Raw genomic sequence first — 24,592 nt, 5'->3', positions numbered from 1 at the left:
CCCCTCCAGGCCTGCCCTTCTACATTTCCAGAGCGTCTTCCAGCCAGAAGGTGGCTCTTGGGGGTGTCATTAGTCATCCCCGCGGGGCAGGAGATTCTGCTAAGGAGGGACGGAGAGGCAAGTTGTCCCCTGACTGGAGCTGGAGGTCAGAGACTGGGGCCCGAACCAGCACCTCCCAAAACCTGCTTTTCAGTGTGCATTCCAGGGTGGCCGAGCAGGGCGGCCCGCCAAGTCATGGAGGGAGATCCTGTGCTCCGGAGTGAACCACACCCAGCCTGCGTGTTGCGACCTTGCTCCAGGCTGTCAGAGGCCCCAGTGTCTGGGGAACAGAGACTTGGCTGAGCCAAGGCAGGAGGCCGCACCTCCCCGGAACCCAAGCGCTGTCTTCCGGCCGGCCCCCTCTGGCACCAACCAGCAGCCCTCAGAGGCCTCGTTAGGCCGCTCCTGTCTCCGGCTGGGCTGCTGAGCTGCCCGAGGTAAGTCACTGGGGGCTGCGGGAGGGGTCCCAGGTGAGGGTGGGTTGGCTGCCATGGAGCTGCTCCACACCAGTGCCCCCTCCTGGCCCCCAGCTGCTTCCCATCTCGGCGCTACCACCTGCAGCAGCTGCCTCGGGCTCCCTGCCAGGCCTGAAAAGCACCCCTGCCCCGCCCAGGGCAGCTGCGGGGGGGGGGGGTGTTTGTGTGTGTGTGTGTGCTGTCATTCTGTCCCATCTCAGGGGACACCTGTGACAGATGAGACCTGGAGGCAGGGATACATCAGGGCGGAGGCCCTACTGGGCTAGGTGATGGAGGTACAGCTGAGTAAAGGCTTGAGGGGGCCACAAATGGCCCTCAGCATCTCCCTCCATCACCCTTAGGGTGACCTTTGCAGGCGCCCCCGGAGGACACTGGCTGTGGCATCTCTCCAGTGGCTGTGGCTTGCTTTGCTGTGGCTCCCAACTTCCCCAGTCCTCCGGTGGAAGTCAGAGATTCTCTGACGTGGACCCTGGCTCCAGCCCATCCCTGCTGGCAGGCAGGCACGAGGTGAGGGCTCCCTCCCCGGCCCCTCCTCCCCGACTCTGTCCCTTCCTGCCGGCTGAGGTGTGGAGGGAGGTAGTCTGCACTTTCCAGCCGGGCCCTTGGCAATCAGTGCCTCGCCGCTCTCTGCCTCCGAGGACACAGCCAGCGGCTCCTGCCATGGACAGGTGGTACCTGGGTGAGTCTCCCGACACCCATGCCCCCATCTGCTCACACTCGGACTCGGGTGTGGACCTCCTCACTTTCAGGCACACGCACCTGCCCCCCAGAAGTGCAGGGAACGCCGAAGCAAGGGCAGGCAGGATTTCGAAACAAGGGCGTCTCAAGGTGGAGTCCTGGACGTGTGGTGATCTCTGCCCTGAGCACCTCTGAGCTGCAGGGGCCAGGAAGACAGCTTGTCCCACAGCCGCCTTTTCTGTCTGTCCGTCTATCCACCTGTCCATCTGCAGGAATTCCAAAGCCAGGCTGCTGGGTTCAAATCTTGTTTTCCCTACTCCCTCGCTGCCTGAGAGCTGGCAAGCTGTTGAACTTCTCTGTGCCTCCGTGTCCCCATCTATAAAACGGGGGTGCTGATGACGGCTTGCTTATGTCAGGATTGTTGTGATGATTACGTGGCTTAATTTTGGTTAGGTGCTCAGAGCAGGGCCTTGCATGTAGAGTGAAAAGGGCAGATAACAACTTGTTTTTCCTATTTACCCTTTTGTCTGCCACCATCTCTCCCTCTCCCGCCATCTATCTATCATCTGTCTATCCTCTATCTAAATGTCCCACCTGTTTTTATATCCATTATTGCAGGTAGCATCCCACAGTAGCTTACAAAGAGAGACAAAATGCACTAAGATAGCAAGAGAATGAGTAGTAGGGGCTCCCGTGTCCTGTGTGGAGAGTGACGGGAACACAGCTTTGGGGGTCTGGCTTTCCAGCCCTGGTTTCGTCACTAACAGGGTGTTGCAGGCAAATCCCTCAAGCTCCTTGGCCTCAATCTTCTTGCTCTGCCCAGCGGGGCTCATGGCCCTGCCCGGCGCCTCCAGGGGTCATTGTGGGGGCAACCGGTCAGCCTCAGCTTCTTCACCTGTAGAATGGAGCAAACACGGGTTCAGCGGGACCGCGCGGATAAAGAACCCGACAAGGGGCACCTGGACGGTGCAGTCAGTGAAGCGTCTGACTCTTGGTTTCTGCTCAGGTAGTGACCTCAGGGTTGTGGGATCGGGCCCTGCGTGGGCTCCGTGCTCACAGGGAGTCTGCTTGGGATTCTCTCTCCCTCTCCCTCTGCCCCTGGCTCACACACGCTTGCTTTCTCTCTCTCAAAAGAAATAAATAAATCTTAAAAATAAATAAAGACCCTGATCCACGGCCAGCCCCTACTAAGCATTAGCTGTGTTATAATGGTCTCATGAATATTCATCGCTCGGCTCTGAAAGCAGAGAGTGGAATGGGTGTCACGGCTCCTGGTCTGCAGGGCCACGGCCATGACATTCTCTCTCCATCTCACCCCCAAGCTGATTTTTGCTGGAGGGTGGTTGGCTTTCCTGTGTCCAACAGTTAATGTTCAACAAAAGGTTAATGCCCTTTGCCAGCCGAGACATATAGGACATTAACAATAGTGACACCTGCCGTGTGCCAGGCCGCGTGCCCTACCCTTCACGTGCATTACCTCCCTTCTCTGCACAGCTCCCTGAGGTGGGGAGTGGTCCCATTTTACAGACAAGAAGACTGAGGCACAGGGAGGTTCAGTAACTCGACAGAGGCCATCGACGTAGCAAATGGAGGAGCCAGGAAATTAACTCAAACCTTGATCCCCTGCAGCCACTCCAGGGGGATTAACAGATGGATTCGTGCCCTTTGGAAGCACCAGCCCATCCTTGGTGGACACTGACTGCTGGCTGTGGGCCCTTGGCTACCATTGAGCAGTAGCGTCTTCTGAGTTCTGCTCAGCCAGGAATATGAGCACCCATGGAGCACCCAGCCCGGGGGTCCCTGAGGCGAAAGAGGCCACCGCAGAGTGGGGAGGCAGCCTCGGAGGTGTGGGAAAGCACCTGACTCCTAAAGCCGAAAGCCTGCCCGTCCAGCCTCCACCTTGCCCCTCGCCGGCTGTGTGACCTGGGGACTGGGCCCTTCCCTCTCTGTGCCTCGGATGCCGCATCTATAAAATGGGAAATAACACAAGGCACAAGGGGATACTTGGTAGGAAAGCGCTTTGTGAGTCAGAAAAGCTAGCCCGTCTCCGGGTGGTAGGCTTGGCCCCTTCCTGATGGCGCCGACAGCGCAGCGCGGCAGACTGGCACGGGAGCCGCTAGGCTGTAGAAGGAAAATGCCAGAGGCAGCAGGGAAAGAGAGATTCGTCAGGGATGACTGGAGCCTTTCTGACAGAGGTGTGAGCTGCTGGATGCAGCCCCGATGGATGGAGGAAACGACAGGAACGGGGCAGCTCAGGCCTGGAGGCGTGAACGCGCACGGTGGGCTCGGGGTGGGCGGTGAGATGGCAGCGGGGCAGGCGCCTGGGGATGGCCTCAGGGAAGTCCTGGGTGCCAGGTGGGCAGCTGCTGGGGTTGGGAGCGTCTGTGGGACCCCCGACCCGGCTCCTAAGCTCTGGTAGACACTGAATGTATTTTGAAAGTCCCGCTTCCCCCGTGCCCCAGCCCCAGCCACGGCTTCTCCGGCTGGTGGAAGAACACTGTGGCCTACCCGTCCCCAAACCTTCTCTGGAAATTTCCTTCGGGAGGGTTTGGAAACTCAGCCAGCTCCTCCCTGCCCCTGCCTGCCCGCGTACCTCCCCCTGCCTCCGAGGGAGCCCCTCTGCTCACACTAGGGCTTCTCTTGTGACTGGGGTAAATATTACCTGGCACTGTTAATGTTTAATGCCCCCACCTCATCCCCGGCCACCCCGCGGCCAGGCACTCTCCCCGGAGCAGAGGCAGGAGAGGGCAGTGGAGACCAGCCCAGGCTGCTGGGGGAATGGCAGGGTTGTCGACGGACGACGGTGAGTGTGTGTGTACGTGTGCGAAGCAGGAGGTGGCCTCTCCGTGGACCTCAAGCTGGACCCCTGGCACCCCTGCCTTCCAGAGACCGCAGCACCCCTCCACCAACCTTGCCAGCCTCCTAAGAGGATTTAAAACAAATGCTTTGGAAAGGGGATCCTGCCTTAAGTCTGAAGGAATATGGCTTGGATGGCAGGCCTGGGGTGCCGGGTAGGAGCTGGGGGATGGGGGGGATGAGCTCCCGTCTTGACTTTCTGGCATGCACCTATCCTAGTTCAATGTATCTTTGCAGACTAGCTAAGCTCAGAGAAGGAGGTGGAGCGGGTCAGGCTGGCTTTGGGGTCAGAGCCCCCAAGTTTGGGACACCCCTCAGAAAGATCTTGTGATGGGGGTGACTCGGGCCTGGAGGCCAACAGGGGCCTCTGTTGACTATGTGAGCTTTGAGCCAGACCTAGACAAGATGAGGGCTTTGGGTGGGGGTGGGTTCAGCGAATGGCTCAAGACAAGGGACGAGGGAGGAGGTGGTTTCCTGGTGTGGTGAGGGGAGCTGCGAGTCTTGTCATGGCTCTGGGGCTAACTGCCCTTGTGACCTTGAACAAGACCTGAACTGCATCCGGGAGACAGCGCTGATGGGCTTCCACATGGGGAGAGGTTCCTGGGTCCCCATGGCCTCCCCCCACATAGGCCCAGGCACTGTCCCTTCCTGGCCAGGGAGGCTGCACTGGGGACAACTGGGCTCCCCAGGCCCCCACACCCCCCAGCACCCAGGGCACGGCTCAGCACAGCCTGGGAAGTGCCGACTTGTGCACTCCTTCTACCCCAGGCTCTGCCTCCTTAGTGCCGAGAAGGGGCCCTAGCAGGGCAGGAAAGAGGGGCCAGCCTCCACCATGGGAGCAAAACTCTGGCCAGGTGCCCTCGGGCCGCCCAAAGGCAAGTGTGCTCCGTTTCCAGGGCTGGAGGGCAGAGCGGTGACCTCTGGTGCCGAGCAGCAACGCCCTGGGTGGGCTAACGCCGCAGGAGGCAGGGGACTGCACCACACGTGGCCTTGAATGTCTCGCGCCTTCTGACCATCTGAGAGGCAATGTAGCAAAGGGATTAGGCACGTACATTCTTAGCAACGTATTGCCTGGGTTCAAATCCCAGCTCTCCCCTTTATGCTGTGTGACTGTGGGGGCGTTACCTAACCCCTCTGAGCCTCCAGCTTCTAGGGATTGTACTGGAATCATATTAATGCTTCATGGGGGTGCTTATGATGGTTAAATGAGCTAATGTTTTGTTACCCTTCACCTGGCATGTGGTAAACACTATATATTAATGTTTCTTAAAAGAATTTCCTTCCCCTTGAGGATGGAAACATAAGAGAGAAGAGTCTAGAAACCTGAGTCCAAGACCCAGTTCTGCCGGCAGCTATCCTAGGGGACTTTACACAGGTTCAGTTTTCTCCTTGGGTTCAGTGGAAGTGAAGGGCCTCCGCACTCTTTCATTCCACAAGCATTTCGATGCATCTTGCGGTTGATTAGTCACATGGAGAGAGGCCACCGATGAGTCCAATGGGGGAAATGTCTCCCATGGCCTTGCTTACGGTTGTAGGAGGCGAAGAAAGGACAGATCCAACCCTCCCAGAGTTGCCGGAGGCCCCCACAGGCAGCACAGCGCCCTCTTTGAATGCTTGGTGTTTGGTCCCAAGTTGACTGCATCCGAGGCGGCCCAGGACAGATGCCTCCCCCCCCCCCAGTGGTCTTAGCAGGCACCCCAGCCTCCTTTTGCCCACTTGGACCCTTGGGGCTGCTGGGAAGGGAAGGATGGGAGTTCCACTGTTTCCCTGGCTGGCTCACCCTGCCTCTGGCTCTCTCCTCAGGTGGCAGCCCCAAGGGGGATGTGGACCCGTTCTACTACGGTAAGGCTGGTGGGCCCCCGTCCCCACCCTTCCTGAGCCTGCCACCCACCCACAGACCCCTGGTTCCTGGCATCTCCTGGTTACATCCGCCATCTTCCCCTGGTAGCCTGGGGCTGCTGCTGGGGTGGGCTGTGGGAGCGGTGCCTGGGACCACCCATCCCACCTCCTTGCCCTCTCCTTCCTCAGACTATGAGACTGTCCGCAACGGGGGCCTCATCTTTGCTGCCCTGGCCTTCGTCGTGGGGCTCATTATCATCCTCAGTAAGTGGGGCTGTCGGAAGGGGCTGCTGCATGGGGCCACATCTCTTCTCAAAGCCACTGAGCACGGGTTCCCCAGGCGGGGGTGGGGGAAAGCCCTCTGACCCCCTTCCCAGATCCCAGAAGGGAAGTGAGTCTCTCTGCTCCCCTCCATTCCCCCAGGCAGGATGTGGGAACTGACGAACACCCTGAGGGACACAGGCTTCTTGGGACACCTCCCTGCTTGGCCCTTGGATGGCACACAAGTTCCCTTTTCCTCCAGTGCGCCCTCTGGTGGCCCTCGGAGGAGCTGCTGAGAGGGGAGCGCTGGCTGTGTCCAGCCCCCCCGGGACACCCCGGTGTACATGGGGTTCAGGCGAGGGGAGGGAACCAGCCTCCACCAGATACCTCCCTTGGCCAGATCCGGGCACTTTCCTTTCTTGGCACGAGCTACATCTCAGTCCATTTAATCGTCTCGGCAACACTGAGGGATGGCCACTGCTTGTCACAATTTACAGAGGGAAAGCGACCCACCGTGACAGGAGCCCGGGGGTCCACAGCCAATCAGAAGCAGATCTGAGTTCAGCTGGACCCAGGGGTGTCCACCGTCCCACCCCACCCCACCGACTGCTGGAAAGCGGGTGTGGCTGGGAGCCAGGGGCATTCGACCCCGCTGCTAGTTTACCGGGTGCGGCTCCCTAACTCCCTGGGCCTCGGTTTGCTTATCTGTTAAACAGGATGATCCTACTTACCTCATTAAGTCAGGGCTAACATCCAAATGGCAGCCAAGGAAGCACTCAGTACAGGCCTAGAGCGTTCTGGAGGAGAGAAGGGTCCTTGTGTCCCCCAGGCCGGCCGGCACACAGCAGGGCTGAGTGAACGCTTATTGACTTGGTTTGGTGCAACCAGAAGAAAAATACACAGAAACACAGCCACCTCTGCGTCCTGTGATTCTAACCCGTCCACGGTTGGTGCCGTTCCGTCCGCAGACACGGCTGCTCTCCCAGCCCAGCGGGAAGTGTCTCGCGGGCGGCACTGGGTGGTGGTCGAGCACGCAGGTGTGGGACGCACACAGGCCTGAGCAGCGATCGTGGCGCTGCACTTACAGTCCTCTTTGTCCAAGAGCGCACCGAGCAGCTAGTAGGTGCTCGGCCCTGTGCCGGGGGCACCACCATGGCCCAGGCTCGGCCACTGCTCTCCGTGTGCTCGCAGTCTACCAGGGAGCCACGGCAGTAAGAGTTTGCTGACTGACTGATGGATGGACTGACTGACCTAACACTTACGGCCTAGCCCCATATAAGGACAGAAAGGGGCAACTGTGGCTCTGGCGGGAGGGAGGGAGTAGAGGCTACAGGGCTGCGTCCTTCAGGGCAGAGAGGCTCTCCCCGAAAGCAAGAGGTTGCTGGAAACTCATCTCCTTTCTCTCTTCAAGGCAAAAGACTCCGCTGTGGGGGCAAAAAGAAGCACCGGTGAGTGCCTGCCCAGGGTCCCTGAGTGTGGTGGGGACACTGGGGGGAAAGGACATGGGTAAGCCAAGGATTTTGGTCTCCGAAGCTTGTGAGGAGGGGTCCTCAACCTCGGGGACCCTGAGACTCGCCACCTTCCCCTCTGACTTCTTCCCTGTCTTTTTCCCTCTCCCACCCCAGGCAAGTCGATGATGATGATCTGTAAGGACTGGTACGCTGGGGAGGCACAGGTGAGGGGGGAGCCAGGGGTGGCTGTGGAGAAATCAGGGAGAGCTTGGGACGGAGCCGGGAAGGATTTCAGCGTCTTCCAGCCACCAGCAAGGTGGTCTGTCCCCCAGCCTGGCTTTTCAAATGACGGCCAAGCGCCTGGTGTGGCGTGTGTGGCCAAGGGAGGGGGCAAAGAGAAAGGTGAGATGAATAAGGAATAAAAGAAAAATCCCTACTCTTGCCCCCACTGCAACCCAGATCCCTTCTTTGTCTTTTCAGAGTCAGCGGTGCCCCTGTTGCAGGGGGGCGTTGGGAAGCCTTCCCTGAGCGGTAGACCTTTGTCCCCAGCACTGCCAGGCCCTCAGGCTGAAGGAAGCACCAGGCTCCATGTGACTCCCGGGTTTGCATGGCCTCCTCCTATTCCCAGGCCGCCTCGTGTTAATAATAAAGCCAGCCTCAGAGACAGCTCCTTCCCTGGCCTGCCTTCCTCCCTCCTTCGCTCCCATCCCTGCCTTGACCCATTCGCCCTTCCGAGCGGGAGTACAATTCAGCCTGGTCTCTGGGTTTTTGATGAGTTGCTTGGGTGCCCGTGCGGACTGAAGCAGGAAGTTCAGTATCTCCACCTGTAGGCCTCTCCTTGCCCCCTGAATTGCCAGGAGCCCCGAGGACAGAGAACTCAGCCTGCCTTCCGAACGCCAGGCAGAGAAAGCCGGGAAGTGTGAAGGTCAATGACAATTGGGAGCTGCTTGGGTATCTGCTCGGGCCCTGGGTGCTGCTACTGGAGCTCTTTGCTGGGAGTTTCTGCACACGTGCCCTGAACAGCCAAAGTTGTTTGTGACCACATGTGCTCTGCCACCGCCCATGAGTGCCGGCGTGCTAGGATGGGTGGGTCCCGGGGCCTTGTGTGCACGTCAGCACGCACTCTCTCCTTACCCACCTCCTGATCCTGGTGCTAAGCTCAGGCCACTCCCTTTCCAGTCTTGGGGCTTGGGGACCCCCACTGCACCTGATCTCATCCACCTGTCTGGGCGCTGCCTTGGTTAATCCCAGGGCCAGGGAGTGGACAGGGAGGGTGCGGGCCTTGGTACCCTTTCCTCCAGCCCCGTCCACTCTGGCAGGCACCCACCCAATGGCAGCTGGAGCCACGACGGTGTCGGGCTGCCTCTCCACCCAGTGCCTGACTTTCTGAAGCCTGTGGCCCCCTTGCAGCGCCCTGGGAGCCCATCTTCCCTCTCCTGCTCTTCCCTGCGAAGGGATGGAGTGGCTGGATCATGGCGCCACCTAGTGTTCATGTTCCTCATCTGGGTCTGTAAGCCTGCCTGGGCAGGGAGGGGAGAACTTGGCAGGAGAACCCAGACAGCAGCAAGTTAGTGGAGGTTACAATGAACAGGAGAGGTCATGAGTTCAAGCCCCACGTTAGGTGTGGAGCCTACTTAGAATAAAAGTTTAAAAAAAATTTTTTTAAATTTAAAATGAATAGGGTATGTTTGGGGGCCAGAGGCAGAGTAGGCCACCGGTTCACTTGCAAATTCAGTTCTTTGTCTAAATCCACTGCCCCCAGGTCCTGAAGACCGCCAGCCCTCACAGAATCACAGAAGTCTCCAACACAGAATGTCCTTAGGGAGCAAAATAGACATGCTTCACTTCTCAGAAAGGGAAACTGAGACCCTGAGAAAGGCAGGGTCCAGGTGACACAGCTGGCCTGTATTAGGGCCAGAGCTAGAAACCAGGTCTTCAGCTCCCATTCCAGCATTCTTCTCACTGACACCTGGGGGTGGTGGGCAGATTCCCACTGACCCCCTGTGGGCTTGGGAAGTGGAGGGAAGAGAGAGAGGGCCTGGCTACTTACCTTGGGGCCAAGGTCTTTGCGACATCCTGCTCCAGACGTGGGCTCACCAAAGACAAGTAAAATGTGACAGGCCACACCCCTAAATAGAATTCAGTATTTCCACACACAAGATGAAGTGTGAACTTGACCTGTGATGGTGGGAGTAATGAACGGGAATGGGGTGGGTCCTACGAAGGCATTTTCCAGAGGACGTTCTCTCCTGAAGCTTCTTGGATGTAGCAGCAAGACAGACAGGAGGAGGGAGTGTTTCAGGTCTGTGGCCCAGAGTAGTGGAGAGGAGTTACAGTTCTAGAATGTTCTATACACAGACCTCTGAGGGTGCCAACGAGGAGGGGCATTCTAGCTGCCCCACAGGGGCAATGGGCCCAGGTGAACGACTCTGCTCTCCACCCCCGCTGCAAAGCCTCCACCTTGTGAAATGTGAGGCTCCATTGGGTCCCAGGTTACACACCCCAGAGAACCCAGGGTGCTGTTTGAACCAACAGACGCCCAGCATTCCCTCCAGACCTACTGAATGTGATTCTTGGGGTGGGTCCCAGGAAAGCTGATGCTTAACAAGCTCCCAGGTGGCCTGGGAGAGAAGCCAGGGCTGAGAACCACGGATCTAAGCGACATTCCGGGGTCTGTGACCTGTTTGTGGTTCAGGGCCTTTCTGAATACTTTCCCTTCCCTCCCCACAAATGTCACATGGACTGGGCACTACTGAACTTTCACTTCACTCTGGGATTTTTCACAATTCAGACACGAACTGGGTCATGAAGAACAACCAAGCCTGGGAATAATTGGATGAATGACTTTTGATCCCCCAAAAGCAACAACAAAAATCCCTTGTCCAAGGGACTCAATCCCCCTTCTCAACACCAGAGGGAGCATGTGCCTTAGTCTGATGCTTCTTTGTAATTTGGTGTTTTCAACTCCTTGTTTCCAGGGCCTGGGGCCCTTTGCGGACAGTAGGGCCTCTGGAATGGTCTGCTCGGTGCCCTGGTTTCCTGGGAAAGCTTTGAACTCTTCTCAGTCCGTTTGCACATCCCTCAGGCATATCGCTTGCCCTATTCTGGTGTGATTCTGGGCTGTGGCTCTCGAGCCCCCCCTCCTTCTGGCAGGCAGTGATCACATGCGGTCTGCACACCTTCCCCAGTGCTTGGGGTAACCACGAATAGTTGGAGCTAATCAATGTCATTGGCAGCACCTGGGAGCACCGATGTCCGTGGGGTGGCAGGTGGGAGAGGCGGGTTGATTGTACGAGCAGCTGTGCCCAATAGAGACTGGGCTTAACTGACGAGATGCTGGTCGTTTCACGCCACCCCCAGAAATTCGTTCTGGAGGCAAAGTTGCAAGTTATCGGCCCACTAGGTGGGCGCAGCTGGCTGTGATGAGGAGAGTGGGAGGCAGAGGGAGCAGATAGGCAGTGGAGACTCAGAGGGCCCCAGAAAACTTGACCTGCCTCACGGTCTGGGGAGAGGAGCGGACAGCGCCACCCTGCCCCAGTGGTGGCCTCGCCCCCGCTCCCTCAAGAGGATGCTTTCAGGGCATAAAAGGTATGTGCTGGCTTTGGATACTAGGGCATGGGGGTCTTCTCCTGAGCTCGCCCTACCCTGGCCTTTCCTCACAGCCCCCAAGCACGGGAAGAGCTGGGCACAAGGTCAGAGTGGGGCAGTATTAGCTGGTGACCCCTTCAGTTCGTGTCGCCCCTGTCCCAGGCTGGAGCGCCCGCTGCCTGATCTCCCCCAGCTTCTGTATACTCGGGTGTGGGGAGCTCACGTATGTGTGGGGTGGAGGGGCAGGAGAACCCCTCTTGGACACTCTGGCTGGGTGGGCTGTGGGGGGAAGCTCTTCTCCCTGCCCTTGGTTTCCCCAACAGAAGCACTGGAGGCTTGGACTGGATGGTCCCAGGATCCTACAGGTGTTGATCTCCTTTCCAGAGTGAGGACGCCCCTGCCACGGGCCTCTGATTTTTCTAAACTTTGGGAACTTGGGAGACTCTGTGTCATCCCCAGCAATCCCAAACTCTCCCGGGTTGAGCAAGGAGGGGGTGCTCTGGTCCTACCTCTATCAGAGAGAGTGGGGTCTCTGGGTGAACAGGGATGGAATGGGGGTGGGGGGCCCCTGTGAGGAGGGCCCGGAGCAGAGAGGAGAGCTGAGTCTTCCCCCAGAGGCTCCCCCTCCTCCTCCTGGCTCGGACCAGAGCTGCTCCTGGAGAAATGAATGGCCTCCCTGTTGCTCTGCGGCCCCAGGCAGCTGAGCTCTGAGCTGCAATTCAGCAGAGGGCTCAGGCGGCAGCGGCATGCCGGTTCTCCATCCTCCGCCTGACACACACAGGGCCAGGGGAGACCGGAGGCAGATGCCACCGCCGCCAGACCCTGTCCTGTCGTGGTGGTGAGTCCCTGGCTGGGAAGATGGATCAGGTTGGGCCTGGGAGCCAGGAGTGCCGCAGCCTCCATCCAGGGCCGCGAAAGGGCGGTACTGAGCCCTGGACTGGCCTGCGAGAGCCAGAGGGGCCCCCAAGTAACCCAGCCATGGAAGAACCCCCCCCACACACACACACCGCCTGGCTCAGCCTCAGTGCCCCCCTCCCAGACTGGGGACACTTACACTGAACGACTGAGGGCTTGGGAAGCCATCTGACTTAGAACTTGGAACCTGGGTGCCCAGGGCTTCAGCCCCGACACTGGAGGGGTTAGGGGAGTGGCAGGGGAGACCCGAGTAGGGGTTGTCCCCCCCAGTTGTGGATGGGCTTCGTGCCTGGATGGAGCTGCCTAGGGTGGGGTGGGGGGCAGCCCCCAAGCTCTGATTTGGTGGCTTATGTTTCCAGCTGGTTGGCCTGCCTGTTCCCACCCTGTGTGACCTCCCATAGTCCTGCTCCCCCAACCCCCAGAGGCGCCCAGGTTCTCCTGGCTGCTGTTTGCCTCTAGAGCTCTAAACTTGGTTCCCTTTCCAAGAAATTCTGTCACTTCCCCAAAGGGCTTCTTTGGTGTCGCTAGGAGGAATTCCCCAGGTGAGCGAGGCAGAGGAAGGGGAGAAGGGGTGGAAGTTCCGAGCTGGGGCGGCAGTTTGTGGGCCCAGGACACCCCCAGTGGTTCCGTGTAGCTGGAGCAGGAGAAGGTAGAGAATTGGCTTCACTGCCAGCTTTGCCCTCGGCCTGCTGTGTGACCTTGAGAAGGCCCTGGTCTGTCTCTGGGCTTGGCGAAACATTCCAGGTGTTGGCTTCCAGGTCAAGGGGCTGAGGGAAAGGGTCGGGGGGAGCTGTAGCTGATCCCTTGTTCCTTCCCGCCCCCAGGAGAAAGCGGGGTGTGTGTGCATGTGTGTGCACGTACACACACACACCGCAAACGCACACTTGCCTGGTAGTGAAGGCAGACAAAAAGACACACTCGACAAAGCATAGGAGAGGAGGCTGGCTTGGCCCCGAGCCAGGAGCATGTTGAATTCTCTCGTGGTCTTTGTTTCCTGAAAGGCCTATCAATCAGAAACAGAGTCGTGCCAAACCCAGCCTGCCTGGGAGTTAGCGGAGTGTCCTCTACTCTGAAGTAAATAATATTTCGGGTCTCCTGTCCATGGACCATATGCTCCCCACACCGTTAATAACATCATCAGGGAGTGGCCTCAGCCCTTATGCACCTGCCCAGGGCGTGAGTGGGATAGGCCTGGCTGGGCCTCAGCTACACCTGGACCCTTCCTGCCGGGTCCTCCCCAGCACCCCTGGAGACCTGCCGGGGGAACCCCCCCATCTCTCTGGATTCTGACCATCCCTTCATGTCTGCCTGCCCTACAGCCCCTGTCTGATGGGTCACCCACTGACCCCCAGAGCCCAGCCTGTCCCTGGCACATAGTAGGTGCTCAGTAAGTGTTTGCTGAAGGATCAGAGGAATGAATGAGCGGCAAGCGATGACCCGCAGCTGCCCACCCTCCCACCTCCCAAGGGGCAAGGAGAGCTGCTGGGCGTTGCCGTCTGTCTGGGTAGGTGGTGTGTGTGCGCTCGCTCAGGATGCCGTCCTGGGGACCTGCCCCGGGGACGGCCAGCATTTCTTCCTTGACATCGTGGTAAAGATCGTAGGCTTTGGAATCAGCCGGCCTGGCTTTGAGTCCTGGCTTCACTAATGGTGAACTGTTCGGGACTGGGGGCAAGTCCCTCCTGAGCCTCAGTTTCCCCAGTGGAGAGACAATTCCTCAGCCTTGGTGGTCCTTGCTCCCGACCAGTCCGTAATGAGCCGAGGTTCCTGCTGATGGTCCCTAAGGCTCTTTTAGCGCCAACACTCGATGCCGAGGCCCCTTCTTGGACCCCTCCAGGTCCCTCAGCCCCTTCCCTTTACTGCTTCAATGTTTGTTCTTCAGTGCAGTCTTCTCAGGACACTACGGGGGATCAAGAGGCAGGGGCCTCTGAGTCCACCCTCAGACCTGCCAGGTCCCAAGGAGAGGCGGGCAAACCAGAGGTCCCAGACCCAGACACCCCTTAGTGCCGCGTAGACCTGTCATGGCCCATTCTCGAGGATCTCCCACCCCCGGGCCCATGGCCAGCTCAGTGTGGGCTCCCCAGTTCCCCGAGACCAGCGGAGGGTGGTCTATGGCTCTGGCGCTGAGACCAGGGAGGGTTTGTGGAAAAAAGTGTCTGGGTTATAGGTTTTTCCCTTCGTGTGTGTGTTGTGTGTGTGAGGGTGTGTGCATGTGAGGGAGGCAGTGTGTTCCTAGTCCGTGTTGGAACTGGGGAGGAGCCCAGCGGGCCAGGAGGCGGGGAGGGACGGAGCAGAGGGTACAAGGATGTGGCCCCAGCATCCGGAGACCTGGGTAATGGGTTGGCTCCACCCTCCTCCCTGCAGGCCCCTCAGCTGAGTCAGGCCCCCGATGGGAGGACATCATTTGCTCATCCCTTCCAGTGATTCTTAGAGACCAACATGGAAACAGCTGGGGGCGGAGAGTGAGCCCAGGCTCCAGCTCGGCCTGTGAGGCACTGCCTGGGGTGAAGCAGGGCCAGCGGGGTGCGGGGGGAGCCCGGGCTGTGTCGGGGAGCACAGCATCCTGCAGCACCCCATGCCCTCCCATGGCACTAGGGGGAGGCAGATATCCAGATTCCCTGCGCGGAGGCTTGCAGATGAGGGGTCTGCAGGGCAGGGGAGACCACCCCGCGCTGGGAAGGCAGCCAGACGCCCCTCCAGAGAGCAGAGCCACACCCCAGAGGCCAGACAGAGGCGGGGGAGGCAGGCTCCATCCTTCCCAAAGTGCCCTCTCCAGGGAGTGGAGGGCCGATATTCTGGGCCACCTGGGTGGGACCCGTCTGCCCTCCCTGGAGCTCCGAGCAGAGCCCCTTCAGCCGATGAGGCAGGATTTCTCCTGACCCTGGGGACTCTGGGACAGACTCCTGATGTCGCCTCTCCCCAAATTTGAGGTAATTCCTGACAGTTTAGGAAGACTCACTCCCTTCTAGATCTGAGGTTTTCCCTCCTCCCAAACCGTGCAGTGAAAATGCTACGAAGCAGGAACAGTGCCGCGGAAGGGGCACCGGAAGTGAGGCCGCACGGTCTCGGGTTCGAAGCTTCCCTCTGCCGCTGACTAGCTGGGCGGCACTGTGCGAGCCCCTTCGTGCCTCTGAACCTCCCCTTCCTCTTCTGTAGAATGGGATTACAATTCTCAACTCATTAAAGAGATAGAATGAGATCATGTGTATAAACAAGCCATAAAGTACCTACGAAAATGCAGTGTGGGTTTGAGGGATGGAGCAAATGTCAACCAAGCCTTTCACGGAGTCGGGGCATACTTTTTCAGTCGTTCATTCAGCAAAATAGTGAAGTATTTGAACATCAGGTGATGGGCCAGGCACTGTGTTAGGCGTTTCGACAAGCTCAAGTGAAAGTTGCTTATGAAACCACAGAACCTAAAACCATTGAAGATTCTTCTAGTCCGGTGTTTCCCAGGTGACAGTCGCTGGTCCCATGCTAGGCTGCTTACATACACATTACCTGGGACCTGTAGAATCGAGATCCCTGGTTCTGTAGCCTGGGATTTCTCCGTCTCCTGGCCCCGCCTGTGTGCGTGTGCACACGCACGTGTGTGCAGTTGTGTACTTGAGCTTGGGAGCCCTTGATCTAGTTCAGCCCCTCGCTGAACAGTGGAATCTGAGCCCCACAGAGGGCAGATGTGCTCAGAGGACAGCATCCATCATTTTGTAGCTATATCACCTTTAGCAAGTCATTTGCTCCTTGAAGCCTCAGTGTCCTCGTCTGTAAAATGGGGTTATTGATGCCTGTCTCACTGTGGGGTCTTCTATGAGCATGCTTTGAAAGAGGCACAGTTCTGCTTTTTAACTCTGGGTACCTCCAGACTGACTTTTCTAAGGAGAAATCCCACAGGCTAAACTTTCTTCCACTTCCCCCAAGTCCAACTGGCTCTAATAGGGGAAAGATCATCCTCTCAACGGAGCAGCCCCCAACCTGCCTCCCTCCACTGTTTAAGGAGCTGGTCTTTGGGTGACACCTGCTGGCCATGGCAGGTACTGCACCCTTCCCTAGCCACAGATAAAACTTGCCCATCTCTTTATTTTTTATTTTTTAAATTTTAAAAAAGCTTTTCTAACTGATTTATGTAATCTCTACAGCCATGTAGGACTCGAAATCATGACCCTGAGATCAACACCCACACACTCTTCTGATGGAGCCAGCCAGGTGCCCCTTCCCCATCTCTTCGGACATTCATAGCCACACTGCCAGGTAGGTGTTTTGCTCCCGTTTTACAGATGAGGGAAGTGAGGCATGATACTCCCAGTTCATGAGAGGCACAGCGAATCTCTGACTGCGGACTGAATCCAGGTGCTCCAGCTACAACTCCTCCATACCTCTTGCTCTTAGTCTGGGTGGGGTGGAGAATCATTCCCTCTTAGGCAGAGGAGAGCACCTTGAATCATCTTGAAATAGGGACTGGGTTTAGGGGAATGGCCGGGGTTGGGGGTCAGATCTAGGCTGGCCAAGAAAGACTTGTTTTTGTGGTAACAACCCCACTAGGCAGGAGACCACCACATCCAGCTGTTTTCCATCTCCAAAGGAGCTAGACTGCTGGCAGGGGCTTCAGCTGTAGCAAGACAGTCTGAGGAGGGCCAGAAGGCCACTTGGCCAGGCTGTGAGGTGAGGGCTTTGGGACCGGCTGCCCAGTGAGCTGGTTGCATCTGTGCTCAGAGGGCGCAAGTTCAGCTGTTTTAGGCAGCGGCTGGCCTGAAGTCCAGTGCGTGTACATATACGTGGGTGGGGGGATAGGGGCTACCCGGCCTAAGCTACTTCTCCATAGGAACACATGCAGTGTAGTGATAATGAGGATTCAGCCTTATTTTTTAGAGATGCACGCTAAAAGATCTACAGATGAAATTACATAATCCATGCAATTTGCTTAAAAAAATCCTCGGTGTTGGGAAATGGTGGGAGGGGGTATGGGAATAAAAATGAAACAAGATTGGCCATGAGTCAACAATTGTAGCAGCGAGAAGATGGGTACGTGGCGATTCATTATACTATTCTCTCTACTTTGGATATGAAATTTTCTATATAAAAATCTTTTTAAAAATGTGACAGCAGAAACACTACCAACCACCTCCAGTGGCAATAGAACAGGATGAAGCCTCTGAAATCAGACTGTCCCGCTCAAGGCTTGGGCATCTGATGTTTACCAGCTGGGTGTGTTGGACAAGTTACTTAATTTCTCTGTGGCTCAGTCTCATTATCTGTGAAATGGGGATGATGAAAATTATACTGGTCGTATAGGATTTTTTCGAGGGTTAACTGAGATGACGCATCTACAGTACTTAGCATAGGGCTGGACCCGCAGCAAGTGTTCGATTATAATAATCATTATTATCAGGAGTTTGTGGCTCTGGTTATAATTTGCCAAAAGAGAAAGCTACCTTGGCTGACCCAGACAAGCAACTGACCAATTAAGTTCAGCTCCTAAGTTCTAACCAGTGAGTCTGGAAAGACACAGCCCTGGTCCCCTTGTGCTGGGTGTCTCAGATGGGTGGATGCACACCACAGAGACGGGCTCTCCTGAAACCCCACAGGGAGGCCCTCCTCCCAATGCCTGCTGTGTCCCTCTCCCTCCAGCTGGGCCCATCCAGGGTCTTCCCAACATCCCATCATGCGGGGTGCAAGCCCACCCACATTGTGCCTTGGTTTTCTCGACCACACCTTTCTCTGACCTTAAGGAGATCTTTTTACAGACTCATCAAATCTCAGCCCCAGAGGAGATGTTAGAAGTCGTCCAGCCCAATCCGTCTGACCCGGACCATGAACACCAGGGTAGACAAAGTACAGGACCTGGGAGTCAGGAGCCCAGGGGTTAAGCCCCGCCCGAGCCCTCAGGCCATGCGGCCAGGGATGTCCTTCATCCGCCTGGCCACCGTTTCCTCCTTTGTGACACAAGGTGCTTGTGGTAGAAGGTCTCCAGGCCCCTTCCCGCTCTGACCTTTTGACTTGGCGTGTGGACCCCCCTTTGTTGCTCTCTGCGGGTCGCCCCACTGGAGTGGAGCTCCCCCAGGGCAGCGGTTCCGTGTTGGGATTTCTAGAAACTCTGGGAGCTGCCTGGACGGGTACATGAGGCACAAACTTGCTGAAAGAATAAATAGACGGACAAGATGTGGGCGGTGGCCAGTGACGGGACAGAAGGGGGATGTGGGAAACAGATCTCCAAATACCTCATCCTGTGTCCATCCCTTGGAGGTTTGCCATGCCCGTTAGTGTTCCCAAGGCGCGGGGCACCTGTTTACCTTGGGTTATCCCAGGGTTTTCCAAACCTATTTGACCATAATTTAGTTTTTGCATATGACCTATTTCCTTCTCACGACACACTTGGGGGATGTGGTGTTAGATCTATTTGCCTTTTCAGCTGGTTTGTTTAAAATAAAGTCAAGTTCAGGAGCACCTGGGTGGCTCAGTGGGTTAAGTGCCAACTCTTGATTTTGGCTCAGGTCATGATCTTGGGGTTGTGGGATCGAACCCCACGTGGGGTTCTGTGCTCAGTGGGGAGTCTGCTTGAGATTCTCTCTCTCCCTCCGCCCCCGCTCTCTCTCTAAAATAAAATAAAATAAAATAAATAAAATAAAATAAAATAAAATCCAGTTTGGCAAAGATACTAAGCTCTCAATGCCATATGGCTGGAATTTGGGACCTTTTGCTCCCAATTCCTGCGTTCACAGCTGAAGTCGGCCAGCCTCTCTGGGGCTGAGTGAGGGCTTCAGGGGCAGGGATAGTCTTCACCAGTGGGTGTGTAAGTGGCACCATTTGACCCACGAGGTATTTCAGCCCCCAACATTCAGCAAGTGTGTCTAATCACACTCACCCCCCAGATCGTGCACATCAGGGCGGTGGGGCTGGGGAGACCGGCTCAGCCGTGATTCATGGCAAAGAGGCCCAGCTTTTGGCATGGCAGCCAAAAAAGCCGCCAAAGGCTCGGGCAACGCGAAAGCAGTTTAGAGACTTCTCAAGGGGGGTGATAGTTCCTGTCCTCCAGGCCGCTCACACTTCATCTGGAGTGTTGGGTCCATTTTGTTTTTAAGAGAGCTGTCGTCAAAGTTGAATATGTGTAAAAAGGGAGACCACGAGAGTGAAGGATCTGGAAATTATGTCGGAAAAGAGGAGGTTGACAGAACTGGGCTATTTAGCCTGGTGGAGGGAAGGCTTGGGGGGAGCCTGGGGTCGCTGTTCTCAGATATTTGAAAAGCTGTCATCGGGCAGAGATTGGGCGCATCCTGGGAACCCCAGAGGGCTAGGGCAGATCGGGTTGATAAAAGAGTGTGTACGTGGTCACAGGTAGTAAAATGAGCATGTACTTCTGTGTGGGGAGGGAGCCCCTTGTCTCTGGCGGCATTCAAGCAGGGACTGCATTAGCACCTGTCTGGTGTAAGGAGAGCCCATGAGTGTGAGATGGGCCTGGGTGAGGTGAGCTCTGAGGCACTGATGACCCCTTGCCGAGTCTATGGCTGTTGGGCTGATGTAACCTGCTGTCCCCACACAATGTCCTCGTTTACCTTCGCCATCCCAGACAGCCTCCCACCCACCGCTACGTCACCCTGGCTCTGTGACTTTGACCTCCTGCAAGTGGATTTCCCTCTTCAGAGTCTGGAGGGGCTCACTCGTGTCTTCCCCGGCTCTTGGGCTATGAGAGCTCTTGGGCTCAGTCCTCCATGTTGACGAGCCCCATCATGGCGACAGGAAGGATGTTGTCCACAGAGAGGGCGTAGAGGGGATTTGGGCAGCCCTAAGCAGTCTTCCATCCCCGGGATCCTCTGCTTTGTGGACTGACAGGTTGGGGCTGTCGTGAAATGGCCAGATTTCCCAGGAAGAGGACTTTCATCAAGTCAAGGTCATTGCCCTGGGCCCAGCCTTGGCTTCCCCTTCACCATGCAGGACCATCTCCTTGGGGACCTGTGGTGTTTTTGAGGACCTTCTGTGTGCATAGCACTGTAGAAACACATGAATTACTGTCTTATGTCTCTGAGGCAAAGGATTGTGGTGGGAAGAGCCCTAGGCCAGAGTCCAGAAAACCTGGTCCTAGGCCCAGCTCCACCTCCACTGTGTGGCCCGAGGGGAGCTCCTGGAATGGGTTCAGGTGTCAGGGGACCCACAACTTAGACCACTTGGTAGGACTTCTTGAAGGAAAACAGGACAAGATTATGGAACCCAAAATTAGGCACAAATGCGACTATTTCTTGAGAACAATAAAAAGAAATCGCAACAGATTACCAATCTTGAAACCACTCACAAATACTGCAAACATCACAAAACCTGGACAAATAGTAGTGTTACCTGCCCAACACACCTGTATAGTGCTTTTTTTAAAAAAATATTACTTATCACAATTTTACACAGACTAGCTTCTGGCTCGGTCCAAACATTTTGACCCTTTTTGGTGGAAAAGGGCCACCAGACCCTCGAGAAGGAAGGAGTGAGGAGCACAGCTCGCTTTCCAGGACGGAAAGTGCTCAACTACAAGTCGATGAACACATCTGTGTCTCGTGGGTCAGAAGAACAGTAGTAACTTGGTGCCAGCAAAGTTCACTCCCACTCACAGAATTTTCCTCCTTCATTTCCTCTTAGTTTGGATTCCTCCCCACCCCGCCCCGCCCCCACCCCCAGAGAGAAATGGGACCGTGAGCTTCAGCTCCACAGAATCTGGACTTCGGGGAATCCCTCTGGCTTCTCAGCCAGCCTGGGAGTCTCGAGCTGAGGGAGAACAGCAGGAGGGAGGCTGTGGTTATTTGGGGGACTCCAGGCTTGCTGGGGCTTCTGCAGCCCCTGACCAACCCTCCAGAGACAGTGACCTGAACGAGGGCAGTGGGACCCCAGAGACCCCAGCTGTGGGGGAGAAGGCTCTGGGCTTTGAGCTGTTTGTTCCAGTGAGCTTTGAACTATGACGTTACAAGCCAAACTGTCAAGACAGTGAGTGGTGCAACAGACCTGGACTTTCCCCTAGATCAGCGCATAGAATTTTGGTTTAAGGAAAGCCTGGGTAATTTAAGGACACATACTACCTTCTTATATAGACATCATTATTTATGAATTGCAATGATTCATCCCATCTCAAGAAGATAGAAATATTTTAGAGATATGTGCATGCATTTGAAGAAAAAACTGTTCATTTTGTGTGAGTTTTTTTGTGTTTGCTTCTGAGTATCTGGGTCTGAAAATTTGTATCTCTGTTTCTTTGCCTGCTTTTGTATGTGCGTACGCACACACCTCCCTACGTAGGATAGGTCTGCGGCAAGTGCGTATCTGTGCTCGCCTCATCCCTGGTGTTAGGAAGGGACCCTGGTCATCATTCCAGCTCAGTTCATTTGGTGAGAAAACTGAGGCCCAGAAAGCTAAAGTGACGTGCCCAAGATCACACAGCTGGCTAAGGCGGCAGGGATGGGATCAGAGCCCAGGATTTCTGATTCGTAGTCCAGGATTCTTTCTATAGCGTTAAAATCAATTACAAAAAAAAAGGGGGGGGAGATCCACATTTGTTTTTTCTCCTCTAGTCAATGAATTAGTACTAAGAAGGTCAATCCTGAATTAGCTATATAACCCCAAATGTTAAATTTTTAACACCGATCTGATTCAATATTGATTTCTTTTCTAAAAACCATATTTATAATGAAGTTGTTAAAGAATTTCAGAGCACATAGGAAGGCTTCGCTAAAATAATTATATGCCTTTGTTTTTGAAGAAAAGTATCCAAAATATATAAGCTGTTGTCTGAATTAAATAATAAACGCATCTGCTGTTTCTCATGATGGCTCTAGTCCTAATGTAACGTGGCAAAATAATACCCCCCAAATATCCATGATTGACCTGAATTGGAGAGGGTTCTCCTCCCAGTGCCTTCAGATAGCTGCTGCAGCGAGCATTGGTCACACACACACACACACACACACACACACTATCACCCAGTATCCTGATGTAACAAAATAGTGAAATTAATCACTGTTTTTAAATGGGTGGTGTATCCTTACTGGAAATGAATCCCACGCATTTGAGGCTTTTGTAAAAAAAAAAAAATAATAATAAAATTAAAGGCATCTGCATAGGTGCCAATGCAGAATTTTGGATTACATTCAAATTGCATTTGAGCACAGGTGTGCCTGCCGTGAAGTGTTTACGTTTACCTGTACACATGGATGTTCGCCCAGGCAACTGTGTTTGTTCTCACTTCGGTGTACATACATTTGTGTGTGGGTGCGAGGGCTTCTATTTAATTGGGGACCGTGAAGGAGTCGTCTCTTTTATCAAAATAAAAAAATAGTTCCTCCAAAATGTCAGCTGTGGGAGGAGAGTCCCAGGGTTCAAGGTGGGCGTGGGTGAGACGAGCTGCCCACTCTCCGTCCCCAAGATTCACTTTTTTCTTGGGCTCCCCTTGCTGGGACTCTTGCTGGCTCTGCCACACTAGTTCCGGATACACCTCCAGTGAAGAGGGGACTTCTGAACACGTTTGAGCCGGGCTGTCATTTCCAAAGATATTTTCCTAAATGCTAAAGAGGAACAAAAGCTAGACAATGGTCCTTCCCTTGCTGGTGACCTCCCCACACCCTTCCAGCCTCAAATGCACTTTCCTTCCATGTTCCTGTGACATCTGGCCGTGTCGTAGCATGGGATACAGGGTGTCATCCCGACATCTCCCCAATCAAGTGATTCTCTCCCCCACCCCTGAGCAGAGCCAGGAGCATTAGTGACAGGTGCTTATGATGTGGGGGCCACTGGGTTTGTCTTACTTCGTCCTCACACCAGCTCCCTCGGGTAGATGCTGGGGTGGTCCCCACTTTCCAGGTGAGGGAACCGTGGCTTGGCACAGGTCATTTCCCCGGGGGAACACAGCTAGTAAATGGCCGAGTTGGGCTGGGAACTCAGCTCTGAGTCCAAAGCCACATTCCTAACCATGACATTATAAAGCCTCCTTGTGCTAGAGAGCATCACTGAGTCTGCCCCACACCTGCCCACCCCCTGTTCCCACATCCATGCCTCCTTTTCAGGGGACAGCCAGACTGTAGTCACTGGCACAGTGAATGACCTCCTCCTGCAGGTAACACCTGGCCCTCTGTGCAGTGTTGTGGCCCCTTAAAGGTGGGCAGGTGTAACCAGCATAGAAGAAACATCCAGGTTATAGGACGCACTTCAGTAAATGGCAAAAGGAGGATCCCCTTCTCTCCTTCCAGCATGGGGGGCATAGGCAGCTCTGGTACAGCCCTGGGCCCACTTGGGACCTGTCCCCTTCCAGCAGATGGCAGCCCCTTTCATCCTGTCTGACCGAGCAGGTTATTTTAGGCCTGGCCTGGGCAGGTGCTCTGGGGCAATAGGCTTAGTTTTAAATAACTGGATTCTTCTCAGCGACTGTCTCCTTTAGAAGGGAAGGGACATGACAGAAGAATGAGCCCAGCAGGCTGGGGGCAGTGAGGGAAGGAAGCTAAGCCAGAAGAGTGGAGACATCTGGGCTCTGTCACTGCCTGCGTGACCTCAGGCAGCTCCATTGCTTCCCAGCTCTGGGCCTCAGTTGCTCTTCTATAAGGCCGTGGGTTAGCCTGGGTCATTTCAAACACCTGTTGCAGTTGGCCCCGTGTCTCTGTTCTCTGCCTGTTCACAGAGGGTGAAATCCCCCAGGAAAAAGCGTCCACTTCAGGGGGGTGACTGACATCATGAGGCTGAGAACCAGGGAGGCATCTGCTCCCGAGCCAGGAGACGTGGGTTCGAGGGTCGCTCACTTGTGATACCAACTGGGTGACCTTGAACAAGCTAAGCATCGATTTTCTCACCTGTTTTCATTTTTTTTAAATATATCACTACACATAGCATTATTAATTTCTTTTTTTTTTTAAGATTTATTTATTTGACAGAGAGAGAGAGACAGCGAGAGAGGGAACACAAGCAGGGGGAGTGGGAGAGGAAGAAGCAGGCTCCAGCGGAGCAGGGAGCCCGATGTGGGGCTCGATCCCAGCACCCTGGGATCACGCCCTGAGCCGAAGGCAGACGCTTAACGACTGAGCTACCCAGGCACCCCTTCTCACCTGTTTTCAAAGGGGCCCAAAACTTCAAAGGATAGTGTGAAGTTTATGCATAGTAATCGCAGGTGAGAGTCCTTTAAATTCTTAAAGCACGCTACAGGAAAAGTGAATGTACCTGGCAGTTCCTCCAAAAGTTAAAAAAAAAACACAAAAAAAACAAGGACCATATGACCCAGCCGTTCCACTATCAGGTATAAATCCAGAAGAGTTGAAAGCAGGGTCTCCAAGAGATATTTTTGCATGCCCGTGTTCATTGCAGTGTTAGTCACCATAGCCAAAAGGTGGAAACAACCCAAATGTCCATTGACAAATAAATGGATAAATAGAATGTGGTCTGTGCCTGCAATGAAATATTATTCAGCCAAGAAAAGGAAGGAAGGGCACAGGCGACAACATGGATGAACCTTGAAGACATCACGCTAAGTGAAATAAGCCAGAC

General features: G+C 55.3%; 1 protein-coding gene across 4 annotated transcripts; it reads left to right on the top strand.

The window, feature by feature from the left end:
• Window positions 1-1,051: 1,051 nt before the first annotated feature.
• FXYD2 (FXYD domain containing ion transport regulator 2) lies at window positions 1,052-8,290 on the top strand. Of its 4 annotated transcripts, none has more exons than XM_057316748.1 (6): window positions 1,052-1,194; window positions 5,853-5,891; window positions 6,078-6,152; window positions 7,561-7,597; window positions 7,775-7,824; window positions 8,081-8,290. In XM_057316748.1, the coding sequence occupies exons 1-5, from the start codon at window positions 1,176-1,178 to the stop codon at window positions 7,797-7,799; spliced, it is 195 nt and encodes a 64-aa protein (XP_057172731.1). In that variant the 5' UTR covers window positions 1,052-1,175; the 3' UTR covers window positions 7,800-7,824; window positions 8,081-8,290. The 4 variants fall into 4 exon arrangements, with proteins under 4 accessions (XP_057172731.1, XP_057172730.1, XP_057172729.1 ...); XM_057316747.1 differs by lacking the exon at window positions 1,052-1,194 and adding an exon at window positions 3,891-3,996; XM_057316746.1 differs by lacking the exon at window positions 1,052-1,194 and adding an exon at window positions 4,027-4,204 and having other exon boundaries at window positions 7,775-7,805.
• The last annotated feature ends 16,302 nt before the right edge of the window (window positions 8,291-24,592 follow it).

The sequence above is a fragment of the Ursus arctos genome, unplaced genomic scaffold, assembly GCF_023065955.2.
Source record: "Ursus arctos isolate Adak ecotype North America unplaced genomic scaffold, UrsArc2.0 scaffold_22, whole genome shotgun sequence".
NCBI classification, from domain to species: domain Eukaryota; kingdom Metazoa; phylum Chordata; class Mammalia; order Carnivora; family Ursidae; genus Ursus; species Ursus arctos.
Note: the sequence above shows the minus strand (reverse complement) of the source record. Positions and strands in the feature narration are given on the sequence as shown.